This window comes from Protomyctophum bolini, assembly GCF_963924005.1.
Source record: "Protomyctophum bolini genome assembly, chromosome: 12".
NCBI classification, from domain to species: domain Eukaryota; kingdom Metazoa; phylum Chordata; class Actinopteri; order Myctophiformes; family Myctophidae; genus Protomyctophum; species Protomyctophum bolini.
The window spans coordinates 32,143,186-32,161,996 of NC_137873.1; the positions used below are offsets into that span (position 1 = coordinate 32,143,186).

Genomic DNA, 18,811 nt, shown 5'->3' on the forward strand with positions numbered 1-18,811 from the left:
TCACTGTCCTTGCCAATCGGCCTCGGTCTCTGCAATGTGAACATGGTAAGCACAACAGCTGCTGTGCGTGGTGCCTTTCATCATAACATGTAATACCTACCGCGCTGCGCTCATTAAAACCAGAAAGGAATTCAAAAATGAATGCAGCCTCTGATAAACATTAATTCTGTGCATTTTATTATTTTCCTCTATAAGCTGCAGTATATGAGTGGCTGTTGAAATGTATTTTACCCATCGTCTGTCAAAGTCAAGATCACAAAGTGAATACATGATGGCTCCCGGTTTTCTAAATGCTTCAACCTAACAGCCTGTGTCCTTGAAACCAAATTAGTTGAAGCCTAGCCCAATAGCTTTAAAGACATTTAAATTATTGCGTGAACATGGTGTGATGATTGGCCAGATAACCTAAAGGCTGGTCTGAAAAGAGCAGGTACACACAGCTTGCTCTTCTTAACTTTTTATCGAGTGGAATTACAGAATTTGTGGCATTTGATGATTGTGGAAGAGAAACTCGAAAGGAAATTACTTCTTTCCTTCCTAAATACTGTCCACCACACCGTCTGTCTGAGACTATCGGTAAATATTTTCAGGCAAAACTTAGACTAGGACTAAGACTAAACCAAAATTCAAACATTTCAGAAGAAGAACAACACTGCCGTTTCTTCTTACCTCTCCTGCTCTAGCCTACTGTACCGCTATATGCTGTCTCTTTTCACGAAAACAACAAATGATGGATTTCACCCACTTCTTTACACCTGTAAACCTGCTATGTGACAATAACCCATTTTGGGCGGGAACCCCTTTTGGTGTTTTAAACATTATGTTATAATTTAGCTATTGAAAAATAGCAGATCTACAAGCTCGGTGGCGCGCTACGAGCTTGTAGGTCTGCTATTTTAGAAAAATCGTGGAAATATTTATTTCAGAAAACTGGAGGATTTAGAAGATTTCTTTTAAATTTCGAGGTCAGGCCTGAATGGGATGGAGGATTCAGGTTTTCTTTGTTCCGTCATCTGTGTAGAGTTCCCAGACCTGTGTGCACTCCCCCCCCCCCCCCCTTATACACTCCACCAATCCAATGGTTTCACAGATGTACAACAGTGTGGGACAGGCTAGCATGAGCAAAATCTGTGTTGCCATAGCTACTCCAGTGGCAACGGCATTTGTAGTCATGGTTACTGCCTCGCCAGGCATGCAGTGGGTTATGGCAGCACTTTGTAGTGGAATGGAGGTTATCTATGGATAGGTTTGGTCTATGCTTCCACAACGATCTACGTCTGAACCACGCAAGCCCCTATAGGGCAGGCTATATACGTCGTCACACGACACATGGAGAAAATGTTTCACAGTGAAAAACAGCACAAATACCCTAACCCTATAGGAATGTCATTAGAGGTGAGTCTTTGAAACAACTATTCATTTCAGGTTACTGCAGGTTACACTGCTGTGTGTCTTACTGTAGATCTTCAAAGCAACTGGCACCAAGTCTCTTACACATCCTCCCCCGGATCGGTTAGATGCGACATGCGGTCGGCCTTTTTAACGTTTTGTCATTTTCTGCCATTTGTAACCCATAATCGCATGCCCCAAAATAGGAGCGGCACATTGAAAGTAGTTAAAGGCCTAAAAAGCGGTTCCCACAGTTTCCAGGTTAACGCCATTCCCTAAAATCAACAGGAGAAACCAAATGAAAGCATGCATTTATTTAGCTGTGCTGCGCAGATGAGGGGGCGGCTGTCACAAACTACAAGTTAATTTCCCCTCCGCTTCACAAGTTGACACTAAGTGGTGGTTCCCTGTATAAATACAGGCCCGTCTCCAAACACACGACGTCAGCTGTATCATGTGTGTGTGTTGATGTTTGCCATGTGACTTTTAAATTGCTTTTAATGTACGGTAAGTCAGTTTTCTTTTGTATTGTGTTACAAAACATGGCAGTCATCATGGAAATCAATGTCACCATCATTCTGATACTCAAAAGAAATGAATTAACTCCATGAATTCCATGAAAAATACGTTTTAAGAAATCGTGGAAATAGCCTGATCCGCAAGCTCACAACATGGCCCAATGTGACACGTTGTAAGCTTGTAGATCTGCTATTTTCACTGGACTGTTATACGTTCCTACTCTCACCTATGGTCATGAAGTATGTGGGTCATGACCAAAAGAATAAGGTTTGCAAATTTGCAAAGTTTTCTTCGTCGGGTGGCTGGCTGGCACCTCCCTTAGATGTGAGTTCTCACAGTCATGTGAGAGAGACTCGGAGTAGAGTCGCTGCTTCTTCGCCTGGAAAGGCAAAACCCCCGGTACCAGACCAAGGATGAGATGGAGGGATTACATCGACTCACTGGCCTTGGAACGCCTCAGGATCCCCCAGGATCCCCCAGGAGGAGGTTACTAATGCTGCTCTGCAGAGGAAAATCTGAAGCTCTCTGTTGCCCCCGCGACCCGACTACGGATAAGCGGTTGAAGATGGATGGATGTATGTATGTGATACAGTTACCACTGTAGCAGTAAGCGACGTAGAGGCTTGTGGTTCTGTGTTACAGTTACCTTAGCATTAAGCGTCATAGAGGCTTGTGGTTCTGTGTTACAGTTACCTTAGCATTAAGCGTCATAGAGGCTTGTGGTTCTGTGTTACAGTTACCTTAGCATTAAGCGTCATAGAGGCGTGTGGTTCTATGTTACAGTTACCTCTGTAGCAGTAAGCGTCGTAGAGGCCAGAGGTCTGGTCCGCCGTGCTGTTGAACGCCACCGTGTAGACTCCGGGCCGGTCTCCTCCGCAGTCCTCGCGGCGAGGCTGGCTGACCGGGTAGCGGACGCTGCCGTCGGACAGCCAGCCCGGCTGGCAGCTGTCCAGGCCGGCCTTCCACGCCAGGTAGAGCTGGCCCACCGTCGCCAGCTGTCCTCCCAAGGACACGCAGCGGTCCGAGGCCGACGACAGCGCCAGCCTCCCTGGGACGGAGTAATGGAACACCTCGCCTACAGACAGAGGAGAGACGGACACAGCAGGGCAGCGTGTCTGAGCGTGAGGGAGTGGATTCAACCGTAGCAGCACACGCATCGTCGCTGCCGGCTGGAAAGCTTAATACTGGATGTAGGGACGTTAATTTGTATTGATAATGAGCACCATATTGATCCTACTTATTTGACCCGAGCTTTTATCGAGCCCGCTATTTCCTATGATAAAATCAACCATTAATGAATGTGCAATAACTGTGTAAATGGCTTCATATTATGAATAGTACTGTAATAATTACGATACAATCTTCATGTCTCTTCAGCTCTTTATAAACAGCAAATGCATATTTATTTACCGGTAACCAAAAGATATCACATTTTACTAGGGCAAAAAAAGCAGATTAGATAGATTTATTTCTTGATCGCCTCTTGTCTTGATTGTTTAAACACGACGCCATGGGTGGCTATGCTCGATAACTGGCTCGATAAGCCCAAACCTTATTGATACCAGAGTACTCAATAGTTTTGTAATTGAGTTTGTACTTAATAACAATAACAATAATAATACAACTATATTATCAGTGGTCCATGCAGTGACTAAGCATTATTTTGTTCTCCACTAAAAGCGAGGTGGAAACAGCAACATTGTCAGCTGCGTTGCAAATTACTCGGGCACATATTAATATGGATCACAAGACTATAATTTTACATTTTAATTATCTCAAAAACAGGTTGGCCTAAAGTCGAAAATTATTTCATCATTGTAATCTCCCAAGACATCTTCATCTTTGCTCCAGATTCTGCACAAAAACAAAAACAAACTTGTGTGACTTTTGATTTAATTTGCTCGTTATGCCTCCAACCTGTGTTGTATCTTGGAGTTAAAGAAATGAAGGCCACATGATAACATTGTTACATATCATTAACCCATTTAGGCCTGACCTAAATCTAAATCTAAATCTTCTAAAATATTTTCACGATTTTTCAAAAATAGCAGACCTACAAGCTCATAGCGCGCCACTCGGTGGCGCGCTATGAGCTTGTAGATCTGCTATTTTTCAATAGCTAAATTATAACATAATGTTTAAAACACCAAAAGGGGTTAAGATACTGACTCTCATTGACATCAGTGAAGTACGGAAATAAGACTGACAGCTGTGCTGTCCTGATGGTCTTTTTATGTACTTATTTTATATTATTAGTGGAACAAGTATTGTAATACAGTACATGTCTCTAACTGTCAGGTCACCAAGTGTGTATGTGTGTGTGTGTGTGTGTGTGTGTGTGTGTGTGTGTGTGTGTGTGTGTGTGTGTGTGTGTGCGCGCGTGTGTGTGTGTGTGTGTGTGTGTGCGTGCGTGCGTGCGTGCGTGCGTGCGTGCGTTTGCGAGCACCACCTGTTTTTGCCCATCTGTTGAGAGTGACCATGCACTTGTGGTTTAAAAGTCAACAATATAAAGTCAGTGTATAAAGTCGACAATATACTGCCCTGCCCTGCTGTGCTGTAAAGTATGTGCACACATTTTGTTGTCTACTAATAATACTCAACAACAAAAGGATGTTTTAAGATCAAGTAGGTTATATAATCTTCAAAGTTAGAATTAGGAAAAGATACAGGTTGGGTTCGGGGGTTAGGATTACAGTAGATATTTTGAGGTTAGGTTTAGGGTTAGAGTTATGCCTGAATTATACTTAATTGTGACACATTGTGAGCTTGTAGATCTGCTATTTTCCAGCTTTAGGCTTACAATAATATTGGCAAGTCTTTTTTAAATGCCATTCATATACAATCAATATCCTAAAATGTTCATGTCCGAAAAAATTATAATGCAACATGTTCACAATTCACATACCATCCATTTCTGTGGCAAAGCAGTACACATCGAACATCTCGTTGGGGTCTTTCTTCCCATAGCTCAGCAGTCCAGCGTAGTACTCCTTGTGTCCATAGCAACCAGTCTCTGGTGAGTGGACCAGATATCTGTAGAGAGAGGGGACAGCCATCAACACCATCACCATCATGATGGCTACTGCTTTGATCTTTTATGCCTCTAGTACAAATGGATCCATAAGGGTCCATTTGTACCCCCTTTTCTTCTTCTTCTTCTTATTTCTTTTTTGTTTGGGGTCTGAAACGTTTGCAGCAAGGTCATGATTTCCACTGAGGTTACCCAGTAAAATCCCAACTCTGAAAGTGTACGAATGGAACCATTCGTACACCACTGGGGTCCATTTGTACACTTTCAGAGTTACAAATGCATAAATTAACACTATAGATTTGACTGTGTACTAACACAGTAGTAATTTAATGTACCATTATGTACCATTCTCCATTATGCATAAAGACATTCAGAGAGAAAGGAGCGTGTCTGTTTGGCAAAAAGAAAAATCCCCAATAAGATGCTATTTGGTACAAATGGGGGACAAAATTACATGGCACAAAAAGGAAGACACCAAGGCACTCTTGTGGAAAAATTATAAAAGCCTATAATAGTATGGCTAGCGTGGAAATAATTCAATAAATAAATACACCTCGGGCTACAATGCCTTCATCAGGGTGACTAAACCATTCATACTATCAAAGGCTTTTTTCCCACAAGAGTGCCTTGATGTTCTCTTCCCTTTTTGCCATTATCCTGCAGAGTTTATGCATTTATTTTCAATTTAAACTGTTACTGTATTTATTCAGGCAGGTTGAAAAACATAATTAATTAAACATAATTAAAGATTTCATATTTAGACCATTTAGGTAAGGAGGACTAGCAGAACATCGGTGGACAATACAAATAAAGGCGCATACGTGATGTTTTAATAACCCTGTTAATGAACAGACACTCAGAAGATAGAGCTAGTTTTAACCAAAGCAATATCACTTATACACTAACTTTAAAATCAGGTTATAAAGTACAGCAGCAATAAGCCAGTGTCCGTGGCCCACCCATCTGACCACTTAAGTGGGCAGATGGGTGGATGTTATTTTTATGATGAGTCAATCGCTTGAGAATAAATGAATGTGATATTATCATTCAAAACCTTAGTGTGTTAAATGTATTTGGGCGCCCACTTGCAATATTGTCACGTGCACCAGTGGGGCCCGGGCCACAGGTTGATAACCACCAATCGAAGCAATTCATGAGCATTATAGCGTGAAGCCTGACTTATGACTTGACTGACTTATGCTAGAAGGCTTTCTTACCTTTATTTGTAGTTGTTACGTCCCCGCCAAAGAGGTCCAGGTGTTATTTTGTGCAAAAGCTCCTTATTGGCTATTTCCCCTATCATAAGCCCTAAATGAATTGCATTGAATTGAATGGGAATTGAATGGGGCTATGGAATGTTGTGCTAATTCGCTTATTTCCATCGCTCAAAATAAATAAATAAAAATGTATATATCCTCTCTTCATAATGTAAATAATATCCCAAGCGGCACACTTTACTTATTTCGATGCAAATAAGCGAATTAGCACAACACCTCATAGCCCTATTCAATTCCCATTCAATTCAATGCAATTCATTGAGGGCTTATTATGGTAGGGGAAATAGCCAATAAGGAGTTTTTGCACAAAAAACCCCCTGGACCTCTTTGGTGGGGACGTAACAACTACAAAGAAAGGTAAGAAAGCCTTCTAGCATGGAATTGTCCTTTAACGGAAAACAAACTTGATACAGTATACTGAAATAAAGTACAAAAAAGAGCTTCAAGATTGTACTTAAGTTGCAGCACTTGAGTAAACACACAGTTTTCACAGCAGTTCGGGAGTGACACCGCCGCAGGCCTTACCGTACGGTCTGGTCCGCCAACCAGCTGGCCGCACAGCTGGTGTAGCCGTCGTAGAACGCCGCCCAGAGCTGTGGCGGGGTGGCGATCTGCGCCGAGTTTTCCTGACAGGCCCGCTGGGCGTCGGCGAAGGAGAGAGCGTAGCGCGTGCCAGGGGTCTGATAGTGGAACACCACACCTAGACACACACACACACACACACACACACACACACACACACACACACACACACACACAGTTGATCAGGTGTCTGATAGTGGAACACCACAGCTAGACACACACACACACACACACACACACACACACACACACACACAGTGGGAGGTGGGGGGTGATGGACCGGTGAGGGTACAAATGCAACCAAATTGATCCGTGGCCATTTTTGGTTACATTTGTTCGCTTTTTTTTGTTTGGTGACGGCAAGATAACCCGTGTCCACTGTGGACACTGGACAGTATAAAACGGAAAGCATTATGGAACCAAAGGGGTTCCATGCATTTGCAGCATCTCAGACTTACGAATGGATAAATATTGGGGGCGATGTTGGGCCGGTGAGTTCTGCGACTGCTAGCGCTCTAATTTCAAAGACGTGGCGGACACAAACTAGCAATGAATTGTACCTCAAATCCCTAAAGCCTCCCTATTTTGGAGCCGAACATTCAGCAAAGATAGCTGCAGATCCACAAGTGTAGTGGATCTTGCAGATCGGCGATTTTTCGCGAAGATGTTTAGTGTACGCAAAAACAGGAGGGGACCTATAGTATAGACCCCCGGGGGACTCCAGTCAACTAGCTGTTTCTTTCTACTTGTTAATACTTTTCATTCCTTGGTACAATATCTATCTATAAATGCACCACGTCTGATCTGTCTGTCTGTAATGCACGTAACTCGGGAACCGTTCGCCCCATCGTTCCACACCCCCACAGGGAGTGCAATGCCCGGTGTCGAGTCGGTTGGACCCGCGGTTGTCCAGAAGCTCCATATATGGAGCCCAGGCCTGTTCTGACATCACAACACTCCATATTTGGGCATACCTGACATCACAACACTCCATATTTGGGCATGCCTAACACAGAACTCCATATGAAAAAAGAGTGACAGATAGGGAAATCTCCATATATGGGCATAAAGGGGACACAGACAGAATGGGTACGGGTATTGCAGAATGGGTACGGGTGGGGCATGAATCTCCAACTTCCATCGTTACAGACTCAGAGCTCTACAGCTGGGCTCCAGTCTAGTATTTTATAATACCCACAGACATAGGCCTACGTAACCACTTGTCACCTAATTTGGGCATGTCACATCGCGATGCGTATAGTGAGCTTGTAGAGGGGCAATTTGGCGTACTTTAGCACAGTGGTTTTCAACCAGTGGTCCGGGGACCACCAGTGGTCTTTGAAGGGGGTCCAGGTGGTCCCCAGCTAAATGACGGAGAGTTGGTAACCAAATGGACCCTTAGATCTTTAACTCTTGAGAGTGTAAGATGAATCCTTTGGTTTTATTTTACGCTCTCAGTACATCTGCATTACTTAATTTACAAGAATTCTACACAATAGAGAAAGCAAAAGAATATTGTTATTTTGATCATTTGCCTGTTATCTCTCATAATGGTACCAACATCAATACAACATGGAATTGTGGACAAAACAATATCCAACGATAACAAAACATTGTTTAGTTTCCTCAAATGGCGGTTCGTAGCTCAAATGCCAAATAAATAATGGACCTTGATGTGAAAAGGGTTGAATACCACTGCTGTAAGCATAACACTGTCATAAGATGAAGTGTAACGTAGGCCATTCTCTTCACTGAAGAAGAAAAATAATAATAATAACAATTAAATGTGGAGTCATAAGGTTTCTGGCCGACAGCAAGGATCTAGGGTTTAAGTGGTTAATTGATCCATGGATGCCTTTCAGAATCAATAGATGCCCGCGCGGTGCACGATGACCAATGGATTGGGCCTTTTAACTCTAGGATTTCATGGTCGGCCGACCGCGGCCAGAAACTGTCATTGGTATTCAGCTGCGGATAATTAGTCACAGATAATGGAAATACAAACGCAGACAGCAGCAGGGAATGTTGTGATTAATGTAATTAAAGATAATATTACACGATATTGAAAAGATGAAGCGTATAGGCGATAGCGGCGGCGCTTTCACACACACAGAGAACACCAAATGGAAATTCATGCGAGGAAGAATCCCCCCCCCCCTCCCCCCGCCCCCTGGTTTCCAAACCCTATACACTTTATCTATATCTCCATCTACAGTGTATGATGGTACAGCCAACCCTGAGAGTGAAAAGGCCTGTAAATCAATTTATTTTCCAGTCCGTTTCGCTTCCACACAGGCTTTTCTCTCGGTCTATCTGAAGCACTTTCAATTATCTGTTCTTTGGGGGTCGAAAATAGCTGATCTATACAAGCTCAAAACAACTATGTGCGTGCGTGCGTGACCTTGTATATAGGCTATTTTCGGTGCACAACACTAAAGCTTTTCAATCTTGCCTGAAATTGTTTGTCCAATAATTGACGGCAACAAACAACCTTAAGGTTGGTTAAACAGTGAAGGCTCCACAAAATTAGTCCCATGCAGCCTATACATACAGTAAGTAAGTAAGCCCATAGGGCAGGAGCCCATCTCCTGTTTCTGTAGCATGAGGCAGCTTAATGTACAAGTACACCCCCTGGACATGACGCTAGAATGTCACAGGGACTTACCCCCAATATTATTTTTTGGGGGGTCTTTGGTACGACCCGGCCGGGGATCGAACCCCAACCTCCCAGTCTCAGGGCGGACACTCTAACCACAAGGCCACTGAGCCCTGGCTGTATACAGTGCAGGCCTGGAATTAAATTATTATCAACAGAACAAACACATACTGAAAGGCAAAAGGAAAACCGCAGGTGCTAAATATTAGGTTATGCCATTCCAGGAAGAGCCCTGACAGCTCTATATCACCCTTGCAGGTTGTTCAATACTTCCAGCTTTGGATAGCAGGTGGACACAAGCCGTCTGAATCAACAACACAATTACATTGTACTTCAAGTTCATTTTCCGGGCACCAATTAATTGACAAAATCTTTCAAATAGCTCATAAACACCCCTCCTCCTCTGATGTACTTGGTATCCTCCCAATCAATTGCCAGCAGCACTGCAGAGGATAAAGACCGGTGGTGACCAATAATCAATAAACTTTTTTCACTGTTTCAATAAACCGCCATTGTTTAAAACCATTGCAGTGTCCTTGTTATATTGTTTCTGAATGCATTCAGATAATATTATGTTTAAACAAGTAACAGACGCTACTTAAAGATGGTGATTAACTATTGAAGGCAGCTGTGCAGTGTGCGTGCGTGTGCATGCAAAGTTTCTCATTACTGTGACACTCCTCATTATATATTGTACTATATGTTCTATATAGGATTGTATATTCATTCTGCCTTTGCCCCAACTGTCTTCATTTCTGAAAACTATACAGAAATGTACAAATGAAAGCCCTGGATCACAGCAGGATTCAAAAATAGCATAGCTACACAAAGTGACATGCTACGGGGCTTGTATATCTGCTATTTTTGAATAGTCAGTCAGCGCATAAAATAATGGTTAAAGTGGTTAATATCTAAAATAACACAGATGCTTTCACGGCCTTCATGGGTTAATGCATATCAAACTGGGGGGTCCTTGACAAGAAGAAGATGAAGAAGTAGAAGAACACCTATGTTTGTTTATGTCATGGTTCGTACTCACCAGTGACTGCCAGGGCTACCGTGTCTCTCTCGTAGTCGTTCCCCATGGCAACCTGACAGCGGTAAGTGCCCGAGTCGTTGGTCCGGAGGCGCTGGATCTCCATGGTAGCGTTCAGGGCGTTGGCAGCGTAGCCTGGCAGCCTGACGCGCCCGATGAAGGCCTTGTTCACCTTGATGACATCACCTATGGCACCGAGAGGCGTCCTTCGTTAGCGAAATTCACATTTAACACGTTTATTTGTGTTCACATTTAACAAGAAATTCTTGAACACAAACGATAGTATAGCTAATGTTCAGAAACTCAACAAGTACTTCAGGATACAGATCACGGGTACAGGAAGCATATCGCCTCCTCCATATATATGGTGACTGCCAATTATCGCAGACACTGAACAGAATTTATGGACATTACCAGGGCTTCCAAATAATATGAACAGAAGCAGTTTACATTTGTACCTGCTACAGCACTGTGCATACCATACTGGGAGTTCTTGAAATGAAAAGGTTGGAGAACCATCGGAAAAAGAAAAAGGATTTGATCTGTCTTACCCCGTGCAGAGAGAACGGTCTGCTCCAGAGGGAGCCCCTGGTGGCCCCTGGCCGGTCGCCAGGACCGGGTCCAGAGGATGCGTGGTGGTGGTGGTGCTGGGCTGTCGGAGCGGGGCTGGAGGGTGAAGGCACAGGGCAGCAGAGCCCTGCCGGCCAGGGTCTCTCGCACCGTGGGGTGGGTGACCTTACGCATGGTCACTGCAGAGGAGGCTGCGGATGGAAACACAATGTGTCGTACGTGCAGGGGGAGAATGGGTTAGACACGCGGTTAGTGCACCTAAGCTGCTGTATAGTGTCAAACAAAACTAAGTATAGTGGAAAGATGTGATCTAAAAGCTTTTTTTCTTTTTCTTTTTTTTAAATTATTTTCCCCTAAAATGACATGCCCAAAATAGTTTATTTTTTAATTCTTTGGAATTCCTTTCACCTAAAATGACATCTAAAACATCTAAACATCTAAACATCTAAAATAGGGACATCATTCTGAAAGTGGCCAACAGGCACACTTGTGTAATAAATCCTACACAGTTATTCCTCGTCAGAGTCCTTGAAAGCTAAGTGTTTCCATGGTTTTTTTGACCTTCCTCATTGACCAACCAGTGTGCAGTGGTTCTCAAACCTAATTTCAAGGACCCTCATAACTCTGAGAGCGTACAAATGAAACCAAATTGACCTGTAAGGGTCCATTTGGTTCCATTTGTATACACTCTCAGAGTTACACACCTGTATGGGGGCCATTTGGAACCCAAGGACACTCTATGAGACCCACTGGCATAGCACAGTGTTCCCAGTAAGCCAAGTACGCACAATATAAGCAGCACACTGACTCTGTTTTGACATGAATGGAACAGAGCCTCCATTAGTATCAGCAGTAACACCTGTGAAAGAAGTAAGGAAGGGGCTCAATGTCTTTCCTAAATGGCGTGTACATGTGCTCCATGCTCCATCGCACCATGGTATCGCGCGTCGACAACAGCAGGCCGACTAAGCTCACAACGTACCGCACGCTTGTATACGTTGTAAGACACAGTCGCGTGACGAATAATAAACTGGTAGTAACAGAGTGAGTTTTATTTTATTTCTTTTAGGCGACTGTAAAGGAACAGGACAAAACGAATAAAACAAAAAACATTCACCGGCACAGCAATGGTTTCATCTGTAATCTCATTTTCATTCTTTTATGTTCATCGTTGGAAGGCAAAATCATAACTGGAACAAAAACATGATTAAGCGAACAGACTTATTTTACTAAGGTGAAAATTAGGAGGAAAGGAGAAGAAAGTATGATCCGTTATTATTGTTTTCCTGGCAGGGAAGCTCCATTCCTTGGCTGCGCCGGGCTAATGGCTTCACGTGACTTTGTCTGTCATGTGCAGTGGAGGAGGTGCTCCTCTCCCACTGAGGAGGAGGTGCACGGAGGCTCTACTCCTCTCCCACTGAGGAGGTGCACAGAGGCTCTGCTCCTCTCCCACTGAGGAGGTGCACAGAGGCTCTGCTTCTCTCCCACTGAGGAGGTGCACGGAGGCTCTGCTCCTCTCCCACTGAGGAGGAGGTGCACGGAGGCTCTGCTCCTCTCCCACTGAGGAGGTGCACAGAGGCTCTGCTTTTCTCCCACTGAGGAGGTGCACGGAGGCTCTGCTCCTCTCCCACTGAGGAGGAGGTGCACGGAGGCTCTGCTCCTCTCCCACGGAGGAGGAGGTGCACAGAGGTTCTGCTCCTCTCCCACTGAGGAGGAGGAGGCTCTGCTCCTCTCCCACTGAGGAGGAGGTGCATGGAGGCTCTGCTCCTCTCCCACTGAGGAGGAGGAGGCTCTGCTCCTCTCCCACTGAGGAGGAGGAGGCTCTGCTCCTCTCCCACTGAGGAGGACATGGAGGCTCTGCTCCTCTCCCACTGAGGAGGAGGTGCACAGAGGTTCTGCTCCTCTCCCACTGAGGAGGACATGGAGGCTCTGCTCCTCTCCCACTGAGGAGGAGGTGCACAGAGGTTCTGCTCCTCTCCCACTGAGGAGGAGGTGCACGGAGGCTCTGCTCCTCTCCCACTGAGGAGGAGGTGCACGGAAGCTCTGCTCCTCTCCCACTGAGGAGGAGGAGGTGCACTGAGGCTCTGCTCCTCTCCCACTGAGGAGGAGGTGCATGGAGGCTCTGCTCCTCTCCCACTGAGGAGGAGGAGGCTCTGCTCCCTGCTCCTCTCCCACTGAGGAGGAGGAGGCTCTGCTCCTCTCCCACTGAGGAGGAGGTGCACGGAGGCTCTGCTCCTCTCCCAATGAGGAGGAGGAGGCTCTGCTCCTCTCCCACTGAGGAGGAGGTGCACGGAGGCTCTGCTCCTCTCCCACTGAGGAGGAGGAGGCTCTGCTCCTCTCCCACTGAGGCATCTGCTAACAAGACCACAGGGATTCATTAGAGACTTCACACGCACAGTTTGTCGCAGTAAACCCAGAAATAATTCCCCCATTCCTGCAATGGAACGCCGCACCGGCCAATAATGAGGCTGCCACAAACTCAGGCGAAATGCGCACGCACGTACACACACAATGACTAATGACTAATAATAACTAATATCGCACTTTGAACCTGGGGAGATGATTCACTTTAATCACTTTAGGTCTCACACACACACACACACACACACACACACACACACACACACACACACACACACACACACACACACACACACATACACATACGTGTATATACATAGATTTAACCAATATTTATTATAGAATGAGAATACAAGTGTATGATATATTATTTATCTTGGTGTATCTTGGTGTTCGGCTCTGCTGCATTTTCTCCCTGCTCGGCACAATTAAACACCATCATAAAACATTAAGAGCAGGGAGATAAATATACAATAAAACCCCCCATGGGGAACATAAATAACAAAGCATAACAAACAAGGACTAGGACTATTAAAAGAGGACGGGAAGCGAAGACCGTACGGTGGACTCCATGTTGCTATACCTGGAAGGAAAGAAACATGCGCAATTGAGACCAAGGAAGCTGAACGCGGAAGTGTTGGCTGCATATAGTCCATTGTGCATGTTTCTTTCCTTCCAGGGAGCAACATGGAGTCCACCGTACGGTCTTCGCTTCCTGTCCTCTTTCAATAGTCCTTGATATCAACCAGGAACCATAAGCTGAGGAAGGCAGGAAGAGCGTGCAGTCTAGTGAACTTCAGTAGCCCGCCCAATTGGACAGCTGACTGCCACATCAGCGAATGACGTGTGGGACTTGCACACACTTATACACCCACATACTGTAGTAAAGCAGCATATTAAGCCCTTGAGTATATGTATGCACCCTTGAGCACGGCATGAAACCCCTCGAGTATATCTGACTGAACTATAACTCCGCAAGCTCAATTCTATAATGTTGTGACACCATGGTGAAAGCTCCAGTCCTGAGCACCGTGGAGTGACGAATATGGCTATCAGAGACGCTGCTGAGTGACATTCTTGCTGTATCATAAGTTTGTGATTGTATAACATAACTGCAGGCAGGGGGGGGTGGGGGGTGGAGAGGGCTCAGTAGATAGATATCAGTAATTAATTCATGCCTGATTGCCAATGATATACAGTCCTGGGGTAGTAACCATGGCAACAGCACCATCACCTGTAAAAAGCTAGCACCCTATGCATCCCATGCCTCTCTAAAGCCTGACGTATACTTCATCGCACGGTGGTGTCGCGCGCCACCGCCATGCGATCATAATGGGATCAACATGAGGCTTAACACCTCTCAATGGAAAGAAGCAGCTTCTTTTATTATGTCTTTTTTATGTAACTACTCCTTCAAAACCGCTCTCAAAGAGCGGTCTTCTATACTGTAGGCCTACACATTTCCCATTTACTCTATGATTTCGTTTTTAGCATATAAGTGTCTTTAAATGTTCTGATTAATTGAAAATGGAGGACCCTTATGTAAACAAGTCTTTTTCTGGTTGTATCCTCTTAGCAGATTGTGTATTGACCTGTACCTTCCTTGAACTGTATACCCATTCTACAAACTGTTAATACAATTTTCAATCAAACCACTTTAAACCTGGTTTCCCGGTTGTGTGCAAGGAATTATAATAGGAAATTTGTGTATTTTATTTATTAAGGTATTATTATTGTGTGTTTTCTGTGAACATGTAGATTACGGCTATTTCCACTATTGCGCAACACCATTGCACAATTTAGCATAAAATAGGGCTTTGGTTAATCCTTTTGGTTATGATTGTTTTGTTTGTTTTGTTCCCTTTTGAGAAGACACACCGGAACTCATTTAAATTCCACAGTGATAACAGTCGTGTTAAAGCATGGAAATTCCATAGGGCCGAGCAGCAGCAGCAGCACGCGCCACACACGCCACACACACCCCACACGCCACACACGCCGCGCTCCGTAAATAGATGATCAAGGGACGCCTGTTTGTGCCGGTCGGTCGCCGAGAACAACTCTCTCATTTCTAATTGAATTACAACTTCAGGTTGAAAATCAGTTCACTTTGGGTGAGTGACGCGGCCGTGCAATGGAATACTGATGAGCCATGCATGCGCCGGTCTGTAATCAGCTCGGCTGGAATGTGTTGGCAATTTGCTTCTTCCGCCCCTCCCTTACACAACCTCCCCTCTGTAGAATTCCACTGTCTGTGATAGTCACGGTTCCAATTGTAAAAGAAAATAAAAATAAGAGAAAATAAATTACTTTGTTGTGTGACAAAAAGCTCATACATATATTGCCATTCGGGCTATAAATATAGGTACCAGCGGGGTTAATGTAGTTTGTAATGAAAATGTTACATTGTGACATTGGCAAACATAAGTATCTAACATATATCAGACAGTCTACAAATATTTAATTCAGTCTGACCTACAGTATGAAGCACGGATAAAACATTATCTCCACCGGCCAAAATAAACAAATGCCCGAAAGGGGGGGGATCTAAAACTCTGAGGCAGACACTCCCCCCCCCCCCCCCCCCCCCCATTGCACGCACACACTCACTCACACACACGCGCAAACACCACACACACACACACACACACACACACGCACACACATCAATCAATTTGTGGAAAACTAACATGGGCTTACAGAGTGGTACTGGCAAAAGAATGAAGGAAAGAAGAAGAAAAAAAAGTCAGAAGCTTTCTTTCCAACCGATGTGGAATAATGGAGCTAAGCTGCACAGTGTGGCGTGGAACCCCCAAAGATGTCTCCATCATCTGCATTTAGATTGGAAATGTTTTCACCGCACAACCCCGTGGGACCCTCCCTACTCTGTGCTCAGGAATACCCGACACCCCATCGCGCACGCGCACACACACAGACACACACAGACACACACACACACACACACACACACACCCACACAGACACACACACGCACGCACGCACACACACACTCCCCCAAATCAGAGGTAATCGCAAAATCACATCTACCGGGAAAAGACAGGGAGAAAGTGTGGGGGGGGGGGGGTGGCGGGGGGGAGTGTATTTATACCACAGGGCATATAAAACACTTTGTATTTTGTATTGGAGTTACGAGAGGCTGATGAGACAGACAGCGACACAAAGACACACAGGGGGGGGGGGGGGTGGAAGAGAGGGAGAGAGATAGAAAGAGAGGTAACAACAAAGAGAGAGGGAAAAAGAGGGACAGATTGAGAACAACAAAAACAAAGAGAGAGAGAGAGAGAGAGAGAGACAGAGACAGAGACAGAGACAGAGACAGAGACAGAGACAGAGACAGACAGACAGACAGACAGACAGACAGACAGACTCAGAGGCAGCGGGATGGGATGACACACAACTGAACGCACCCTAGTGGCACATGCGGAGCTGACAGACCAAACAAAAGAACAACAGACAGTGTGACAAGCATATGGCTGGGAGTGACATGAAGGACTCTCAGTGGCATTAACACACTGTCTGTCTGTCTGTCTGCAGTGTCCTCCTCAGTCCAGTCAGTCCACCTCAGGTGGTGGAAGAAGTACAATCTATACTTTAATAAGTAAACTTTAACAAGTAAAAGTCCGGAATTCCAAATGTACTTGAGTAAGTAAGTACAAAAGTATTGGCATCAAATCATTTCAAAAAGCACAAAATGCATTTACCCCCCCCAGCCCAAAACGTTGAGAACCCCTGCTCTACAGCACAGCATCTGTAGCCACCCTCTCCCATCCTCAACCAGTCAGCCAGTCAGGGATATCCATGGCAACCGTCTCCGGAGAGAGAGAGAGAGAGAGAGAGAGAGAGAGAGGCTGGAGACTGCATGTGACGTGTACATACTGTACATACAGTACTGTATGTGTGAGAGGGTTAAAGCTACCAGTCCGTAAGTTTTACGTCCTCTCTCCATGCGGACCTGCCGATGTGCTGCTGCTTTTTGCACCTCACGTCTAACCTCATGTACAGTATACGTATACAGTAGGTGTAACGATGCACTTTAACAGCGATACCGTACGTATCACGATACATATTGACGATATGATATGATGGACGATATTGGTTCATTGTGGCAATACGATACGATTCAATGATTTAAAAGTCGATAAAAAAATGGATCTTAAAATTGATAAATACAACGCAACGTATTTAGTATTGATGCAATCGATTATTTGCATTGCAAAACGATTCAATACCGATTAGTTGCGTGTTGCAAAACCATACGATACGATACAAAGTCAATGTGGATCATATAGACAGAGAAGTGATGAAGAGTCTGTGGCAAATGTGGTGGCAGGTGGAGTGCTGAGCTGACACACAGTGATGGAGGCAGGTGGAGTGCTGAGCTGACACACAGTGATGGAGGCAGGTGGAGTGCTGAGCTGACACACAGTGATGGAGGCAGGTGGAGTGCTGAGCTGACACACAGTGATGGAGGCAGGTGGAGTGCTGAGCTGACACACAGTGATGGAGGCAGGTGGAGTGCTGAGCTGACACACAGTGATGGAGGCAGGTGGAGTGCTGAGCTGACACACAGTGATGGAGGCAGGTGGAGTGCTGAGCTGACACACAGTGATGGAGGCAGGTGGAGTGCTGAGCTGACACACAGTGATGGAGGCAGGTGGAGTGCTGAGCTGACACACAGTGATGGAGTTCTGGTGATCCCGTGCTGAGCTGACACACACGCAGCGACGTTGCCTCTCTGATTCTGGTAGTGGGATGAGGACACCTGGGAACTGTCCGGTGCTGAAAGCTTGGTATAGTTGTAAAACAAGTCTGTTTTTCTAAGACTACAGTGACTAACACTATAGAGTGGTAAACATACTCTGCCATACTGATTGGTTAAAAGCTTTTCTTCCATAATAATAAGTCCTGGACTGACAGTAATTATGTACGCTGTTTTCCTTCAAAGTGCACTTCCTCCTCGCTCTCGGTGATGCTCTGTGCAAATACAGTAGGCCTACAGTAGGTGTTATTTCGGTATGGCAGGTCACGTGTGCATAGCCTCCAAGGACAGTTGTCTAAAAGTACACTTGCGATGTGATTATTTGACGCCACCGCTACTGTCTGCATGACTCATTCTCAATGTGCAGTGAAGATCTGTCATACGAGAGCGACACACAAAAGTCATGCAAATCTATTTTTCACTATATATTTTTTTTTAAACTGGAACGTTTTTTGGACAAGGCTTCCACCCGGCCGACAGTGACGAAATCTACTTAGTTACTGTACTTGCACCACTACTATAGCTATAGGTTCAACATAATGCGTTTTATAGATTCAACATAATGCGGTTTTATAGATTCAACATAATGCGTTTTATAATGGAATGACTG

At 44.9% G+C, this 18,811-nt stretch overlaps 1 protein-coding gene across 2 annotated transcripts in view; it reads right to left on the reverse strand.

The window, feature by feature from the left end:
* The window catches only part of LOC308324979 (neurocan core protein-like), a 108,566-nt gene that overhangs the window by 46,849 nt on the left and 42,906 nt on the right, over window positions 1-18,811 (reverse strand). For both annotated transcript variants that reach the window (XM_080777344.1, XM_080777343.1), the window contains exons 3-7: window positions 11,042-11,251; window positions 10,494-10,676; window positions 6,742-6,916; window positions 4,814-4,941; window positions 2,696-2,983 (exon numbers count right to left, since the gene is read on the reverse strand). In XM_080777344.1, the coding sequence (XP_080633470.1) occupies window positions 2,696-2,983; window positions 4,814-4,941; window positions 6,742-6,916; window positions 10,494-10,676; window positions 11,042-11,251 (984 nt within the window). The remainder of the gene's footprint in view (window positions 1-2,695; window positions 2,984-4,813; window positions 4,942-6,741; window positions 6,917-10,493; window positions 10,677-11,041; window positions 11,252-18,811) is intronic.